This window comes from Zootoca vivipara, chromosome Z (assembly GCF_963506605.1).
Source record: "Zootoca vivipara chromosome Z, rZooViv1.1, whole genome shotgun sequence".
NCBI classification, from domain to species: domain Eukaryota; kingdom Metazoa; phylum Chordata; class Lepidosauria; order Squamata; family Lacertidae; genus Zootoca; species Zootoca vivipara.
In genome coordinates, this window is record NC_083294.1 from 19,393,932 (window position 1) to 19,411,795 (window position 17,864).

Below are 17,864 nucleotides of genomic sequence, written 5' to 3' on the forward strand. Positions count from 1 at the left end.
AAATATGATGCAATTGTGCACCAGTAAGGTGCATTCATGTGCATAAGGGGGGAGAGGAAAGGAAGCCTGGGGTTTATACCAGGAAGGTTTCTGAGGATATCCTGAAACTTTTGCTTTGTTATTCCTAAAAAGTAAATAAAAAATAAATCCCTGTTCACCCTCCACAGATTAGCCCATCTTTTGGGGCAAGCTCTTTGGGTCTCTCCCTATGCCTTCTGGAGCATCCTGCCAGGCCATTTATCTCCTTCAATGTGTCTTGCTTTGCTACTCACACAGAGGCGGCCTCTGCCTTATGAGCCGCCGGGGCTTTGCATGGAGGGTCTGGTGGTCTCACTGGAGGACGTGTTATCACTGGCTTCTCTCCAGGTGATCGTGCTTTAGCAAAGCCTTCGTATTCACCTGAGTGGGAAAGTAACAAAGCACCGTTAATCATGAAAGGGAACAATGATGCTCAATCCACATTTGTAAGAAATCAATCTTTTAGTGTGGAGGCACCCACACTTCAGAACTCCCTGCCTACTGATATCAGACAAGTGCCTTCAATGTACGCTTTTTGGGCATCTGCTAAAAGCATTCTTGTTCAGACAAGCCTATCCAGATATTTTTAGTTTATTACTAGTTTAATTTTTAAAAAATGTTTTGCTTTTACTAATAACCTCACTGCTTCTTTCTTTCTTTCTTTCTTTCTTTCTTTCTTTCTTTCTTTCTTTCTTTCTTTCTTTCTTTCTTTCTGGTTTTCTACAATCAAGCGGTATATAAATTTCATGAAGTCAATCAATCAATTAATTAACAAATGAAGTTACTGTAGAGTTTAGCTGAACCATCCAAGTTTCCAAGCTGGGATGTGGCAACAGTCCTAGGAGCGGAAATGCAAAACACAGTACAGATTTAAAAGTATGGACTGGTTCATTTAAGCCTCTACATCAGAGCTTTCCAAACTGTGTGTCACAACACGTTAGTGTGTCAGCTGCAGTGTGTAGGTGTGTCATGGGAATGCTCCCCACGCTTTTCCCAGGGCTGGAAAGGGGCTAGCTTAACCTCCGGTTTGCTAGGAAAACTGAATGATTTTGTCACAAATGATGCAAAACTGAATTACTGTGTCGCAAAATGATGCATGCCTAAAAAGTGTGTCTCCAACATGAAAAATTTGGAAAGTTCTGCTCTACATAATTGACAAGTCTGCATTCATTTCAATAACCTGAGCAAGTTTCCAATTAGGAAACAAAAAAGCACAACACCATTACAGAATCCTTTTATAAACTATTGTGTTGTTTTGTACAAATTGTCCCACTCATAGATGGCCAAGTCCCATAATGAAGTCTGTACCATTTGGAATGTAATACCTTTCTTCGTAATTACTGGCTACATGCCATCACAATCCTGTTGTAAATGCTTCCCCTTCTCCATCCTCCTTATGAGAAAAAATCTGGCACATGTTTTCTAATACAGTTGTACCTTGGAAGTCGAACGGAAACCATTCCGGAAGTCCGTTCGATCTTCCAAAACATTTGGAAACCAACGTGCGGCTTCTGATTGGCTGTCAAAAGCTCCTGCAGCCAATCAGAAGCCGCTGAAGCCCTGTCGGACATTCAGCTTCCAAAAATAGTTCGCAAACTGGAACAGTCAATTCCGGGTTTGTGGCGTTCTGGAACCAAAATGTTCAAGAACTAAGCTGTTCGAAAACCAAGGTACGACTGTACATCTTGATTAAAAAGCCAAGATCAAAGGAAGTGTTGTGTTGCTCTATTCTGCTTTGGTCAGACCCCACCTGGGGTCTGTTTTGAGCATCACAATTTAAGAAAGATATTGACAAGCTGGAAGGTGTGCAGAGGAGGGTGACCAAGATTATTAAGGGTCTGGAATCCAAGCCTGATGAGGGGTGGTTGAAGGACCTGGGTATGTTTAGCCTGGAGAAGAGGAAACTGAGAGGTGATATGAGAGCCACTTTCAAATTGAAGGGTTGTCCCATGGAGCCAGCTTGTTTTCTGCTGCTCCAGTGTGGAGGATCAGTACCAATGAATTCATAGTAAAATAATGAAGATTCTGACTAAACATCAGAAAGTATTTTGTTATGGTAAGAGCTGTTCAGCTGTGGAACAAACTCCCTCAGAAGGTGGTAGACTCTCCACTGGAGGTTTTTAAGCAGAGGTTGGATGGTCTTCTGTTGAAGATTCTTTAGCTGTGAATTCTGCATTGCTTGGACTAGATGATTCTTAGCATCCCTTCCAACTCTACAATTATATGAAAAACTAGTTTGCTTAAATATTGATGTTTGCTTACCATCCCTTGTTCCAACTGGCAGATCTAAAGTTAAAGTAGGTTAATACAGTGGTACCTCGCAAGACAAATGCCCTGCAAGACGAATTTTTCGCAAGACGAATGCGTCTTGCGATCTGATGGTGACTCGCAAGACGAATTCATTTTGCGAAAAATTCGTCTTGCAAATCGCGGTTTCCCATAGGAATGCATTGAAATTTAATTAATGCGTTCCTATGGGCAAAAAAAGAAATTTCAATGCATTCCTATGGGAAACTGCGATTCGCAAGATGAATTTTTCTCAAAACGAATTGACTTGCGGAACGAATTAAATTTGTCTTGCGAGGCACCACTGTAAATCATTGTCTTCACTAAGCACAACTGGGCTCTTCTAATATCTATGAAGCTGTTGCACATTTAATGGAAGTTCAATTGGATTAATCGGACTTCAAACCTCACAAGGCAGTTCATCAGCTGACAGGCCACTCAACAAAGAAGGGAAGACTTAAAAAGGGGTCATCTTAAATGGACGCTTGAAGTGGTTTATCCTCAAGCTTGAAAAGAGACAAGATCCCATGTCTAGTTTATAATGCAGTGTGAACTGGTATTAGTTTAGAGCAAAACATCATTTATTACACAAAAGGATTATGCAAAACGGTCCCAAAACGCACAGAGAATTGCAGAACTGTAGCACTGAAAGGGACTCAAAGGTTTATCTAGTTAAAACTCTTGCAATGCAGGAATCACATGAACGTTTACAGAAATGGAAATTAAACATTAATTTGTCTTGAGTTACAGCTCACCCCATGGTGAGGGCTCGAGGTTATTAACAGAAGCATTATACTAATGCCATTATACAAAATCTATGGTATGGCCGCATTTGGAGTACTCCACATTGTTCGTGTCACCTCACTTCAAAAAGAATATTGTAGAGTTGGAAAAGGTTCAGAAAAGGTGCAACTAGAACGATCAAGGGGGTGGAGAGACTCCCCTAGGAAGAAAGGCTACATTGTTTGGGGCTTTTTAGTTTGGAGAAAAGGCGAGAGAGAGGTGAGATGATAAAGAAGTTTATGAAGTTATGCATGGGCTGGAGAAAGTGGAGAGAGGAACGTTTATTTCCCTCTCTCATCTCATAAGACTAGAACACATAGACATCCAATGAAGCTGAAGTTTGGAGGATGCAGGACACATAAAAGAAATGGCATGCAGTGCATCTAGGGCAAAGTTAAACTATGGAACTTGCTTCCATAGGAGGCAGTGATGGCCAACAATTTAAGGTAAATGGTAAAGGGACCCCTGACCATTAAGGTCCAGTCGTGACCGACTCTGGGGTTGCGGTGCTCATCTCGCTCTATAGGCCGAGGGAGCCGGCATACAGCTTCCAGGTCATGTGGCCAGCATGACTAAGCCGCTTCTGGCGAACCAGAGCAGCACACGGAAATGCCATTTACCTTCCCGCTGGAGCGGTACCTATTTATCTACTTGCACTTTGATGTGCTTTTAAACTGCTAGGTTGGCAGGAGCAGGGACCGAGCAACGGGAGTTCACCTCGTTGTGGGGATTTGAACCGCCGACCTTCTGATCGGCAAGCCCTAGGCTCTGTGGTTTAACCCACAGCACCACCCCGTCCCTTGGCCAACAACTTAGATAGCTTTAAAAGAGGAGTAGGCAAAATCATGGAGGAGGAGAGGGCTAGCAATGGCCAGGATGGCTATCCTCTGCCTCCACAGTTGGAAGTAGCAATGCTTCTGAATTTCAGTTGCTGGAAAACATAGGAGGGGACAGTGTTGCTCTTGTTTTCGGGTCCTACTTGCTGGTTTCCCCACAGGCAACTAACTGTATAGCCACTGTGAGAATGGGATCCTGGGCTAGATGGGCTGCTGGCCTGATCCAGCAGACTCTTCTGATGTGCTTTTGTAAGCAAAACAAATGAAAGATGAAAAAACTGATTATGATTTCATCTAAATCCATGTGTGGTCTGGAGAGAGCAATACAAGCAAGATAATGCTAAATATGATTGGTTTGACTAGCAAGAGAAATGGCTCCAAACTTTTAAGTCATCCTTCAGTCTGTCTGGATTGAGAATAGGTACAACCTCAATCTTCAAGGTTTAAAGATGACATTGGTTTATAACAGTGACCTTTTCCAGGCTGCTACATCTCAAAGGAGATTGCACAGAAGCAATCTTTGCATCTGTCTTCTGTGTGGAAGATGTAGGGTCCATTCCTGCACCTGAACAAAATTTCACAGGAAGGGAGTCTGAGGAACTGATGCCAACAGCAATGACAAGAGGCGCAATTTTTAAACCTTGTTGACAGATTAAAAACTGACAAATCTCTGGGGACAAATGGCATCAACCTGCGAGTTCTGAAGAGAACTCAATGTGACTGGTGTTCTTCTAAACTGGTGTTCTTCTAACAAAAACATATGACTTGTTCATAAGATCATACCTGAGGACTGGAAAATGGCAAGTGTATTTTTTTATTTTAAAAAAAATTAATGTACGGCTGCAGATTAGCATTGTGTGCAAATGCAACCCAAAGGTGGTGGTTTTTGTTTGTGTGTTGTTTAAAAACACACAGTTCTACACCTTAAGCATATTAGAAAAATAAGTGCATGCAGATGGCCTAAAATATCTTCCCCGCTGTCCCTTCTGTCACCAACAGCTCAGAGGCAGTGTGTGCTGAGGATTTTAAATATCTCATTGCCTCTTTTATGCCCCAGCAGAGTCAGGGGAGCTGGGGTTATCCAAGAACTCCCACATTGCCAAAACAAATTAAAGAACCCCCTAGCTGCTCCTGACCACCATTCTGAAGTTTGAGGGCATGAGACCTGTACCAAAAGAGAAATGAAAAATTTATCCAATGCAAAAAGAGCATTTTGAAATTTTAAATAGGTATATAATGTAAGGTCAGCTGTCACCCTCTGATCACTGCAGAAGGTGACAGCAGTCACGAAATTAAAAGATGCCTGCTTCTTGGGATAAAAGCAATGACAAACCTAGACAGCATCTTAAAAAGCAGAGACATCACCTTGCCGACAAAGGTCCGTATAGTTAAAGCTATGGTTTTCCCAGTAGTGATGTATGGAAGTGAGAGCTGGACCATAAAGAAGGCTGATCGCCGAAGAATTGATGCTTTTGAATTATGGTGCTGGAGGAGACTCTTGAGAGTCCCATGGACTGCAAGAAGATCAAACCTATCCATTCTGAAGGAAATCAGCCCTGAGCGCTCACTGGAAGGACAGATCGTGAAGCTGGGGCTCCAATACTTTGGCCACCTCATGAGAAGAGAAGACTCCCTGGAAAAGACCCTGATGTTGGGCACTCAAAGACTGAGGGCACTAGGGGAAGGGGACGACAGAAGACAAGATGGTTGGACAGTGTTCTTGAAGCTACGAACATGAGTTTGACCAAACTGCGGGAGGCAGTGCAAGACAGGAGTGCCTGGCGTGCTATGGTCCATGGGGTCACAAAGAGTCGGACACAACTAAACGACTAAACAACAACATAATGTAAGGTGTTGTCACTAGCACAAAACTGAAAAGGCAGGTGTTGAATAATTCACTTCTGGATTTGAAAGTTGCAAGACTTTTCAAAGCTGAGATTTGTAAACAAAAAAATAGATTTCAGTTAAATGAACCCCCAATTTTTCAGCACCATATTCATCACATCCTGCTTTGCAAGTTCAGGAAGTCTGGATGCTGTAAATTGGTAGAAAAATCATTTTTTTAATAAATAAAAATAAAAAATAAGCAGATGAATAAGCAAAACTATCTGAAACTTTATTTGCTTGGTCAATTTTTAAGTGAGGGCAAAGATCAGGAAAGCTGAGCTATGATCACACTTTTTCACTTTTGAGACTGCTTTACTTCTATGCTATAATAATACTTTGAAGCAAAGAATGGCAACTGCTTCTTATTCATTGAAAATGATGCATTTATATCCTGTATATCTAAAACAACCTTCTCGGTTACTTGGTCTCCATTTGTTAAATATGTTTTGGACAACAGGGATCAGCCCCACTTATGTTCTAGAATTATACCTAAATGATTTTTGAACCCTAGCTTAAAATCTATGTATTTTCTTTGTTGGCTTTCCATATTGCTGTTAATATACTGTACTTCCTTCATGATTGTTTGGATTTCCTCTTTTTTCTGTGCATCCCCAAAGACTAAATTCATAGTTAAGTCTTGTCCGATGCATCTTGCCTGTTACCATGTGATTTTTGTTTACTTGAAAAAAAACTCAATTTAAAAATTTAAAAATAAAAGGAAGAAATGGAAACCAGTGTGGTGAATTTCCAGCACAGGTTTGAGAAATACTGAGTAAAGTTAAGAAGACTGTGTGTAAGGCTTTGTATGTCAAAGGAAGTCCCAGCTCAAAATATCACAGGGGAACTTTTGAGAGAGAAAGTTCAGAGTGGGACAGTGGTTTTGATCCCCTTTGGTTTTTAACAAGCAATGACAACATGCAATCTACAGGCCACAATCCTGCTTCTTAACCTTCCATCAAAAGAAAAATCACACTGCATCATAGAATAATAGGAATGTAGAGTTGAAATGGGTCATCTACTGCTAACAGGTGTCTTTGAAAACCTGCAAGGAAGGAGCTATCAGGATTCAACCCAGGAAGACATACCAATAAAATATATGGCGTGCAAGTTATGAAGCACTGTTCTATTTGAAAGGGAAAATGCTAATAATTGTGTCTCCATTAAGAACTCTTTCTTTTACCAGAAAAACATACATTTGCACAAAAAGTCATGGGGGGGGTCAACAATCCCTCACCATGTAAGGCAACACAAAAGTGATGTGGGCTCTAACCGGTTGCACAGTTTTGTTTTAAAAAAATATTGTGTCATTAACATAACTTAATTATAACAGTGCAATTATACTGAGCCGTGAATCACCTGTAACACCAAATCTCACAGACCTTGCAACTAAGGAGGGAAATATCATTTCATTTTGTCTGTATTTTTAATCTAATTTGCACCTCTTGGACTAATATGCAGAACGGAACACAATTGCACTTCTCCTATTTTAAAAGAAATATTAGCATAATGCAGAAAGTGGACGGAAGGGACTTATGATTCCATGTGAATTCAGTAAGAGATGATAAATAGCATGACCTGTCAAGCCTTGCCTCCAACTGCAGAACATGCTCCTCAAGCAACTTACTACAACAATTTAGTTCCATTTGATGTGGGGTGTGTGACAGCCTGCATTATGCCCTGAGCTCCTCATAATCCTTGGGTTTCTGTACCTGTGAAGGGTAAGAGCAGGCATCCCCAAACTGCGGCCCTCCAGATGTTTTGGCCTACAACTCCCATGATCCCTAGCTAACAGGACCAGTGGTCAGGGAAGATGGGAATTGTAGTCCAAAACATCTGGAGGGAGGGCCGAAGTTTGGGGATGCCTGGGTAAGAGAGCAAGTTCACCAAACCTGCACCTTTGTCTGGTCAACAGTTGAGGCCAGCTAGTTAAGCACCATGATCAGCATCCCCAAAGGATGAGCTGGGCTGCAAGAGTTACGGCAAATGGATGGTGCCCTTTAGGCTAATGGGTGAGCCTTTCTACACGCACGCACGCAGATGCACGCGCACACACAAACACACCAGCTGTCAGGTATGAGAGAAGCAAAGCCAGCATAGTTTGTGTGAGCTGAGCTGGAAGCTGGAGAAACATAGACCTGCTGGCTCTGTGCTGGATCCAAAGTTGCAACTAATGGAGAGGAAAGATCTGTTGGGGTGTGAATGTTGAGAGCCATTCCATCTTAGGCTCAGGTTGCAAATATGTGCAAATAAAACTATATATCCATCACCGTTTCCGCTGACCCACATTCCAAGGAAACCAAACTCCGAGAAAGCGCCTGGGACACCTGGAATCTCTCACCACTCAGAGAGTAGGGTGGCATGTAACCAATTTTTCTTAATTTTAACACAATAAAATATGCCAAAGCCAGCAACAAGAGGAAAAGAGGAAACACAGCAAAAGTTCCTTTGCTGTGTACAGATTGCAATAGTCAGAAAGAGCAGGAATAAATAATAAAAGTTACTTAGAGGAACAGATTTCAATACCACTGGTATTGCACCTGGCATGCAAGCCAAGCATCAAACTTGGGGCTTTTCCTTTTCCTTTTCAAAAATGCCACTGGCATTGTGCTCTCAACATTTCCCCTATTGACAGTGCCCTTTCTGCAAATCTTCTTCGGGGGGGGGGGGAGGAGGTCCTGTAAAGGTCCATAACAGGAGATTGCCATTAAGTCCAGCCACCTCTGGGTTGCTTACAAACATCTGTAGCTGCAACTTGGATCATAGTAACCCCAAAAGCTTGGTTAGCAAGTTCTGCATAACATTATTATTATTATTTATTGAATTTATATACTGCCCTATACCCAGAGGTCTCAGGACGGTTCACAGAATAAAATCAAAATATAAAGCCACAAAATACACAATCAGAATAAAACAACCCAATAACCCCCCCAAAAAACCACTACATTTTAACAGGGCATAGGATGTCAATCAAATCAACCAAAGGCCTGGTTAAAAAGGAACATTTTTGCCTGGTGCCTAAAGGTGTATAATGAAGGCACCAGGCAACAAACGTCCCTGGGGGAGACAGAAGCTGCAGTTAGTGCAAAATGCCGCAGCACAATTGTTGGCAGGAGTGAGACACTATCAGCCTATAGCACCTCTGCTCAGAGACCTGCACTGGTTGCCCATTTGCAACCATGCCAAGTTTAAGGTGTTACTATTAGGATACAAAGCAACTTGGGACCAGTCTACCCGCCAGGTTGCCTTACCTCATGCATGCCCACTTGAGCACTTCAACAGGAGGAATTGGCACTGCTACAGGTGCCACATAATATCTGTTCCAAATTTGTAAGAAATAATTTTGTGTGTGTGTGTGGGGGGGGGGGAAGTATCTACGCTCTGGAACTCCCTTCCTATTGATATCAGGCAGGCACATTCACTCTTGCACCGGAACAAGACAACAGGTGACAAAGAACACGTGGACTCACCTTCCTTGCAGCCCGGCCCTAGTCTGGGAGCCGGCCTCTTAGCGTGCAGAGTGGAGGCCTTCAGGGACTCTGTCACAGGCATGATGCCATTCGCCGCTTTGCTGGGGAGCTTCTGCCCGCTGTCCTGGAGCCTGGAGACCAGTCTCCCCACATCCACATCTGCACATGGCTCCGACCTGCCTTCTGCGCTGGGCCGCCTGGTATCAGCCTCCCCTGGCCTCTGCAAGGGCAGTCTGCTGCGCTGGAGTGGTCTGGGGGCCTCTGTGCAGCCAGGAAGCATTGTGCCGTTGGGGGTGTGGAAGCAGCCATCATCTGCTAAAGGGGACCCAAGCAATAACCACATTTATTCAACTTGTTTCAAGGATTTGTTTCGACAGACGAAAGCAATATATAGGCATGCGATTTCTTGAGGGAGCGGCCATAACTCGGTGGAAGAGCATCTGCCTTGCAAGCAGAAGCTCCCAGTTTTCAACCCCCAATGGCACTGCCAGGTAGGGTAGAAATCCTGGATAGTCGCTGCCAGTCAGTGTAGACAACACTGAGCTGGATGGGCCCATTGGTCTGACTATGCAAATCAGCCCTTGACTCAGAACCATGAAGACTGGACTATTACATTTAGTGGATGAGCTGTAGCCCAGTGGCAGAGCACCTGCTTCAAATGCAAAAGGCCACAGGTTGCATCCCAAGAGGCATCTCCAAGGTAAGCTGGAAGAGACACACCCCACCACCAACTGAAACCCAAAGGAGCTGCTGCCAGTCAGTGTAGACAGCACTGACTGAGGTGCACCCAATGGCCTGACTCAGTATAGGGCAGCTTCCTATGTTGAGTGTCAGTTTGTAGGTCACTTGTTTTTCAGGATTACAATACAAGAGCAATAAATTCCACAACAGGCAAAAGGTAAATATATATTATGTATCTTAATTAGAATGCTAAACTCATTTAATTGATTCCACCAGAAATTCATACAGGCAAGAACAAAGCGTAACAGAGAACACTGCCTTGGAACTTTGTGTTCCGATGATGTGTAAACAAGCTTCGGTCTTCAAGTAATCCATTTGGGTCCCTTTTCTGCATTATTTATTTTATCACACGTTATGTTTTGCTAGGAATGCTGTGACCCAGAAGAAGTGTGCATGCTATCTGAAGAAGTGTGCATGCACATGAAAGCTTATACCCAGAAAAAACTTGGTTGGTCTCTAAGGTGCTACTGGACAATTTTTGAAAAAATTTATTTATTTCAAAAGGCACCGAAAGCATAAAATTGGAAGCATCTGTTTTTATTGCCTATGTTGCTAGTTCTGTTGTGAGATGGGACAGTGGAAGGGTGTTATTTCTTGGCTTTTCATTTTCAAAAACTCTTAAAAACATTTTTTTAAAAAATCACCAAGGAGACAGAGCTCCAGAATACTGCTGACAGTATTCTTTAAAAAAGGATTTAAGAAATGATTTTCTTTAATTTTACATAGATGAACATAGCACAATGTATTTAATACACTTCCAATATCTGATGGGCTGGAATTCTCGGAGGAATAGCTGTACCATTTACATAGTGATAAAAGTGTGAAGGTACACAGGGCCGGCCCTACGGCCAGGCTGGGTGGCGCAGGGCACCACGGCGCTGGCCCGCCAGGAGGGCGCCGCGAGCTGCGTCCGCCCGCTGACTGGCCGGTCTGCCGCGCAGCTGTGCCCACGGCACCCCCGCTATGCCTGCCCGCCCGCCTGCCACGCAGCAGAAGGCACACTGTCTATGTCTGAGTAAGACTAGGGGTGATGTATGGAATGCCCAGTGTTTATGTGACCTGGCATCTGTAAGATGGAAAAAGTGGTTGAGACTACTGTCGAGGTAATGGAAAAGTGTCTCCTTAAGTGGTAAGTTAAGAAGGTAATCTCTGATAAATGTATATGCATAATGTAATTATAATAATTTTATTATTTATACCCCAGCCACTCTGGGCGGCTTATAATGTATAACAACTTTGCAGACTCATAATGCAGCAAAATATATAGTTATTTGTCTTAAGAGTGTTCAGGAAAACTATATATGATCTTGATACAGTCCATGTGCATCTCTTCACACACACACACACACACACATCCCTGCACCCACCCAATTACCTTGGGAGGATCAAGAGGAAATAAAATATCATATTCTCCTGGGTCATTTTGCTTTATAGATTTTGGTCTCTGTCTATTCGCAAAGTCCTACCTGGAGAATGGACTTGGTGGCATGGGAGATTTCTCACAGCAAAAGGAAGCCACATGATTTATCAAATCTGTCTCCCTTTCATTTTGCCTACTACATACAGTGTGCTTGTGCTGCACCCAATGAATGGACAACGCTACGTCCCACATTTTGCTATGTCACCCATCTTTTATAGGAGGCCACAAGTTCTGCAGCCAAAATCAAGGGTGGCAGCTGTTTCCATTGGATACTTTGGTTATTATCCCTTCTGATGAAGAGCAAAGCTAAGGCAGGGTTCATATGAGCTAGGTGACTGGTAATGACCCCTACCTCAAGGAAGACCAGTTCCCCAAATGGTTGCATGACAGGGCAGCTCCAGCACCATGATCCTAAAGCATAACAGCCCCTCCGCCACAGGAATGAGCTTTCTTTTGTTATATAGGATAGCCTAAGTGTCCTGAAGGTCTCTCTATTGACCATATGGCACAGACAGTGAGGTACCATCAATTGAGCACAGGGACCAGAGGGAGATATCAAGGGGGAAGGGGGTCTCTGACATAATGTACCGTAGTCCCTGAGTGGTTTAGGGCTTTATAAACCAAAATTAAAGCCCAGCAGCACATGGGTTTCTAGTGCATCGCATGATGAAGAAAAGTTGCCCTACCTACCAACAAGCTTAAGAGATAGACACAAGCAATTTCCTAGTTGCAGAAAACATCTGGCAGAAATCACGACCATGCGTTCCCAACTGAGCCCAGAAAGTCAAGCTCACAGTGACCGGGGGTGGTAGGTGAACAAGGGGGTGGAGCAACCCCCTAAGAGGAAACGTTACAGCATTGGGGACTTTTTCTTTTAGAGAAAAGATGACTAAGAAGCGACATGACAAAAAGTTTATACAATAATGCATGGGGTGGGGAAAGTGGTTAAGGAAAAGCCCCTCTCCCTACCATCACACAAGATCATGTGGACATCTCATAAAGCTGAATGTTGGAAGGCTCAGGAAGAATAATGCATGGTTATACTATGGAACTGGCTCTCGCAGGAAGCAGTGATGGCCACCAACCTAGATGGCTTTAAAAAGTGGACTGGGCAAATTTGTGGACAAGGAGAAAGTTATTAATTGCTATTAGCCACGATGACTATGCTCTGCTTCTGTAGTCAAGAGGCAGTAGTGCTTCTGAACCCGTTGCTGGAAACTGCAGGGGGGGGAGTTTGTCATGTGCTTGAATGCGGCTTGCAGGTTTCCCATAGGCACTTGGTTGGCCCCTGTGAGAACAGGATGTTGGACTAGATGGGACACTGAACTGACTTAGCAGGCTGTTCTTATAGCGTTCCACGTAGAAGCTCCTAGCACTATTGCTAGCCTTCAATGTGATTTTTCTCCTTAATTCACAGGTGGCATTAAGTTTCAGCCTGGCCGGGCCTTATTTTCTCCAATGTGGAGATCATTTCTCAGTTACGTAGCTGGCAATCTTCAGTTATTTATGAAGTGTGCTCCATGGGAATAAAACTTGGTGACTTCACCATGGCTCAGAGATTGCATTCCAGGAGGAATTAATGGCTGTCACCAAGTTCTGGCCTGCTACATATGGTGTGTCCCTAGTAATGCTTAGCAAAAATGCAACCAGCAGTCTATGAAATGGGAGCAGCGAGTCTGGGAACTGGAGTGCCAAGATGTCATATAGCACATAATTTTTAGCTAAATGTTACCAGGGAAACACTGGGGGAGATGCAAGTTAAGTGACAGCTGCACAATTCTATGTACTTTGGGCCATGGTTATATCACACTGGAACTCGTGGGCATCCAACAAAGCTGAATGTGGGAAGGTCGGGAAGAGAAGAAAGAAGTACGTCTGCATGCAGCGCATAGTTAAAGTATGGAACTCACTCCCACAAGAGGCAACAATGGCAACCAAGCTAAATGGCTTTAAAAAGGGACTGGATAAATTCACAGAGGAAACGGCTATTGATGGCTACTAGCCATGATGGGGGCTATGCTCTGCCTCCATGGTTAGAGGTAACAATCCTTCTGAACAGCAGTTGCTGGAAGCAGCAGCAGCAGAAGAAGAGGGGGCTCTTGTGCTCAGGTCGTGCTTGTGGGTTTGGCCACTGGGTTCTTGGTCTGATTCAGCAGGCCTTTCTTAGTCTGATCCAGCAGGCCTTCACAGCTTTTGGCTTTTCTTAGGAAAAGAAAATATATAAATATACATATGCTCGGTCATTACTACATGGAGATAGGATAGGAAGCTGGACAATGAAGGAATAGATTTACTCATTCAGCAAAATTGCATGGGACAGTCCTTCCTGGACTAAATAACTTCAAACTGCTTGCAAAAATTCCTACGTGTGGAAAGCCAGTGTTATCGTAAAAGAGTGTTCAACCAGAAAGCTTCTCCATGAAGCTAGGTTTCTATGTGCAAGATTTTATTCCTCCACCTGAAGTCCATGAGTTATTTTGTTGACTGTGTGGCTAAAAAATAGGCTTTTGTTAATACACATTCAAATAGCTGTGCCTCTGTTTGTTCCACAAGCTTTTCTTGCTAACCCAGTCCCAGCCAAAGGGAGATGCATCAAATGACATGGCTTTTAATTTATTTTTAAAAATCCGTATAAATTGTCAATACAAAATCCAGTTAACATATAAATGCCACCATATTAAACATCAGAACTAGGATTGAATTAACAAAAAAAAGTATTGAAATCTTATTCTGCTAACTATTTTAGCACCGCTTCTGAATCCATTATGTTCAAGTAGAATTATTGCAATAATGAATTCTCCAAGTGCTTCATCAACCTTTCCAATAACCTAATTTTTGCCTGCTCCTGCTCGTTTTAGTTCTTGGCCTTCAGCTATGTGATGCAACACTGTACCATTAAAGTTTTATTTTATTTTTTGAGAGAGGTAATGTTTCCACAAACATCCACATTTGTCCTTCTGCTGGGCCCCTCTTAACACATGGCAAAACTCAAATGGAGTTTTGTTGCCACATTTATAGGACTCTATGATCAAAGGCTAAAATGTAATGCTTGAGTAGCCATCACTACCCATGGCCCGCCACCGCTCAGTGGTAGAGCATCTGACTTGCAAGTGGAAGGTTCTAGGGTTCAATCCCCACTGGCATTCCCAGGCAGGGCTTGGGGAGTCTCCTGTCTGAAGTTCTGGAGAGCCACTGCTGCAGGTCAGCGTAAAAAATACTGAACAACATGGGCCAATGTCCTAACCCAGTATAATGCAGTTTTGGGACCAAGTATAGCAACCAACATTTCATGTTCACTGGTGTTTCAGTTAACCAAATTTAGCAGCGTTAACCCACACTTTGTAACCATAGTTAGGTTTGCAAACCATGGCTGGGTTCGGGGCTGACTTCCGATTAGTGAAAACGACAGTGCACACGAACCACATTTGGCTATGAAATGATAAAGGAAAGCAGAAAGGTCCATGCAAAAACTGTGGAGGGCAGAACATAGCCACTGTGGCTAGTAGCCATCAATAGCCCTCTCCTCCTCCATGAATTTGCCCAATCCTCTTTTAAAGCCATCCAAGTTGGTGGCCATCACTGCCTCCTGTGGCAGCAAGTTCCATAGTTCCAACTCCATGCTGCTTGGAGGAGGACTTTCTTTTACCTCTCCTGGATCTTACACAAAGCACCCCATAATATATCAGAGGGCAAGGTCCCTGTCCCGAGAGACTTCCAGTCTGGGGGGGGGGGGAGAGATACGAAAAAGGGAACAGAGGGGGCAGGGACCATAAAAGGGAGGTAGGGCCAAAGAAGGGGAAGAATATGCAGTTATTTCATTTGCATGTTCTTGGGCTTGTTGACAGCAGGTTATGGGGACTCTTTGTTCTAAAAGGGATCCGTGGATAATATTTTGACAACAACCCTGAAATATGCAGCACCCACCCGTGTGGGACAGAGGTCAGCAGGCTACACCAGTGTCCTGGCAAACCCTGGAGCTGCTTGCTAGCTTGATAGAATGTGATTGTTTGTTGTTGTTTTTTTGGAATGTCTGCAACTGTTTTTAAAATGCATTTATTGCTGCTGTTGATGTTTTGCTGGACTGTGCTCCCCTTCTGGGAGGAAGGGTGGGGTGATCAACTGAATACATAACAAGGAGAAGAATTAACCAGTGCTCCCTTAACAGGCACGATGGCGCACCAAAGTTAAAAACAAAATTCATAAAAGGGAGAAGAAAAGATGAGCTCGCCTTATCCGTCCCCACCAATACACTTTGCAAAATTGGCAGATAATAGGAGTACTCTGGTAGGGAGATAAGGCCTTGCCAAGATCCTCCAAAACCTTTCATTTGATGCAAAAAAAGTGGGAGTGGGGACCCAAAGTGCACATTCATCTGTGACAAGAGGGTGGCCACTGGTGCTTTTTCAGGCTATGACTCATTCTATTGCTCTGAATCTCCCTGGGATGCCAACCAATTAGGCTCTCACAGTGGCTTGCCCTCCGGGTGGCAAACTGATCAGTGATTTAGTAGAAGCACCAGCCATCATTTCTGCATGACGCACGCAGTGGCACAAAGCCGCAGTGCTTGTTAACAAGGCATCTTGGCACTTTGGACCCATTTACTGAATGGAATCACTTTGCACCTCTGGATCTGCAAAGCCGCTGATTCTCAGACAAGGCATACTTAACTGAGAGCTCGGAATCGCCAAGATGCAAGGGAGAGGTACCTCTCAAGTGTTTTCCCAGCCAGGATCCAAAGAGTTGCTAGGATTGACTTAAGGGGATCAAGCCTGATGCCGATTCAGAAAAGGGCAGCCGAAATGATCAATGGGATGAAGTGACTCCCCTATGAATAAAGTTTGCAGCATTTGGGGCAAGTAAGATGGAAGGCATGATGGAAGTTTATAAAATTATGGATGGCCTGGAGAAAGTGGATAGAGAAAAGTTTCCCTCTTCTCATAACGCAAACTCATGGACATCCGAAGAAACTGAATGTTGGAAGATTCAGGACAGCTAGAAGAAAAGCCCTTCTTCATGGAGCACAGAGTTAAACTATGCTACTGTCAGGAGCAAGCCAGCAGTAAATCACACCAACCAAGTTGGAGCCAACTCTTTATGAGCAGTAGGAGGAGGAGACACCCATGCCTCTTCAGCAGCCAGACTCATCTCTGCCTCTTGGCATCCCTCCTCTCCTACTTCTGCCACAGACTCTCCTGGCTCACTAAGCCCCGCTACCTCTTCAGCTAAGGACTCCTCCTCCCAGTCTTCTCGCTCTTCTCCACCTGACCACTCATCATCGTCCCACCACCAATCCCCCGGCTCTGAGCCTTCTTCCCTTGGAGGTTCCCCAGCTGCTTCTCTCCCCATTCCTCTCTGCGTCCAACCAGTCTGTAACAGTTGCTCACTCCCAAAGGAGGCAGGGATGGCCACCAACTTGGGTGGCTTTAAAAGAGGATTATACAAATCCAGGGAGGAAAAGAGAGGGCTATCAATGGCTACTAAACATGATGATCATGATCTGCCTCCACAGCCAGAAGTAGCTGCTGGAAACATCAGGAGGGGAGTGTGCTTTTGTGCCCAAATCCTTTTCCCAGGGGGCATGTGGTTGGCCACTGTGAGAACAGGATGCTAGACTAGATGGGCCATTGGTATGATCCAGCAGCCTCTTCTTAGGTTCTCTATGTTTCCGAGCAGGAATTTCTTGTAGTTAATAGACTAATAGGCTAAACCCATTGGAGATTGTTGTTGGGTTTTCTTTTATAAAAGAGATAGAAAACCACTAACAAGTTAAAACAAAACCACAAAAGATATTTGCAGGTATTTGAGGCCTTGGTGGCCCCCAATGAGATTTTTAAGGGCACTCCATCAAAGGTACATATGGGGAGCAGCTACACTTTGTGTGGGGATAATGCTTCCTGATTCAGAGTATTATGGGGTGTGTAGTCCTCATGCATGCATATTTTTTTTTACAGTAAATAGTGCCAGGTTGTTTTTACCTTTGTGAAGCGGCAGCTGCTGTTGCTCTCTGAACAAAATGAACAAGTGAGCTGGGTGCACACACAGAGCTCCAGTGGAGCCCCACATGAAAGGATGGAGACTGAGAAAGCAGTTACCAGGATCAGCCCCACTCACCTTCACTTTCTTCCACGGAGCCTCCAAAGAAGACAGGCCTCTCCCGCAGAGGGCGCTTGGAGATGGTGATGGGTTTGTGCCGTCGAGTGGCTACCCGGGGAGGAGGCACTGGGGGTGCAGCATTGTCCTCGGGGGCCCCGGAATATATCTGAGGGGGGAGGCAGATGTTAATATTATGCAGCTTTAAGCAACTGGATGCATAAAAACTGACTCCTTTTGGAATAAAACATTGCTAGGACCCATGGAGCATTGTTCGGAACTTTACTTGAAGAACCTTCTTCAAAACAGAACACACACCCCAAAAAATAGTGATAC

General features: G+C 44.0%; 1 protein-coding gene across 1 annotated transcript in view; it reads right to left on the bottom strand.

Annotated features, from left to right (window-relative positions):
• Nucleotides 1-17,864, bottom strand: part of OPHN1 (oligophrenin 1) — a 130,699-nt gene that overhangs the window by 10,760 nt on the left and 102,075 nt on the right. The window contains exons 20-22 of the mRNA XM_035113211.2: nt 17,550-17,697; nt 9,278-9,592; nt 273-399 (exon numbers count right to left, since the gene is read on the bottom strand). Coding sequence (XP_034969102.2) covers nt 273-399; nt 9,278-9,592; nt 17,550-17,697 — 590 coding nt within the window. The remainder of the gene's footprint in view (nt 1-272; nt 400-9,277; nt 9,593-17,549; nt 17,698-17,864) is intronic.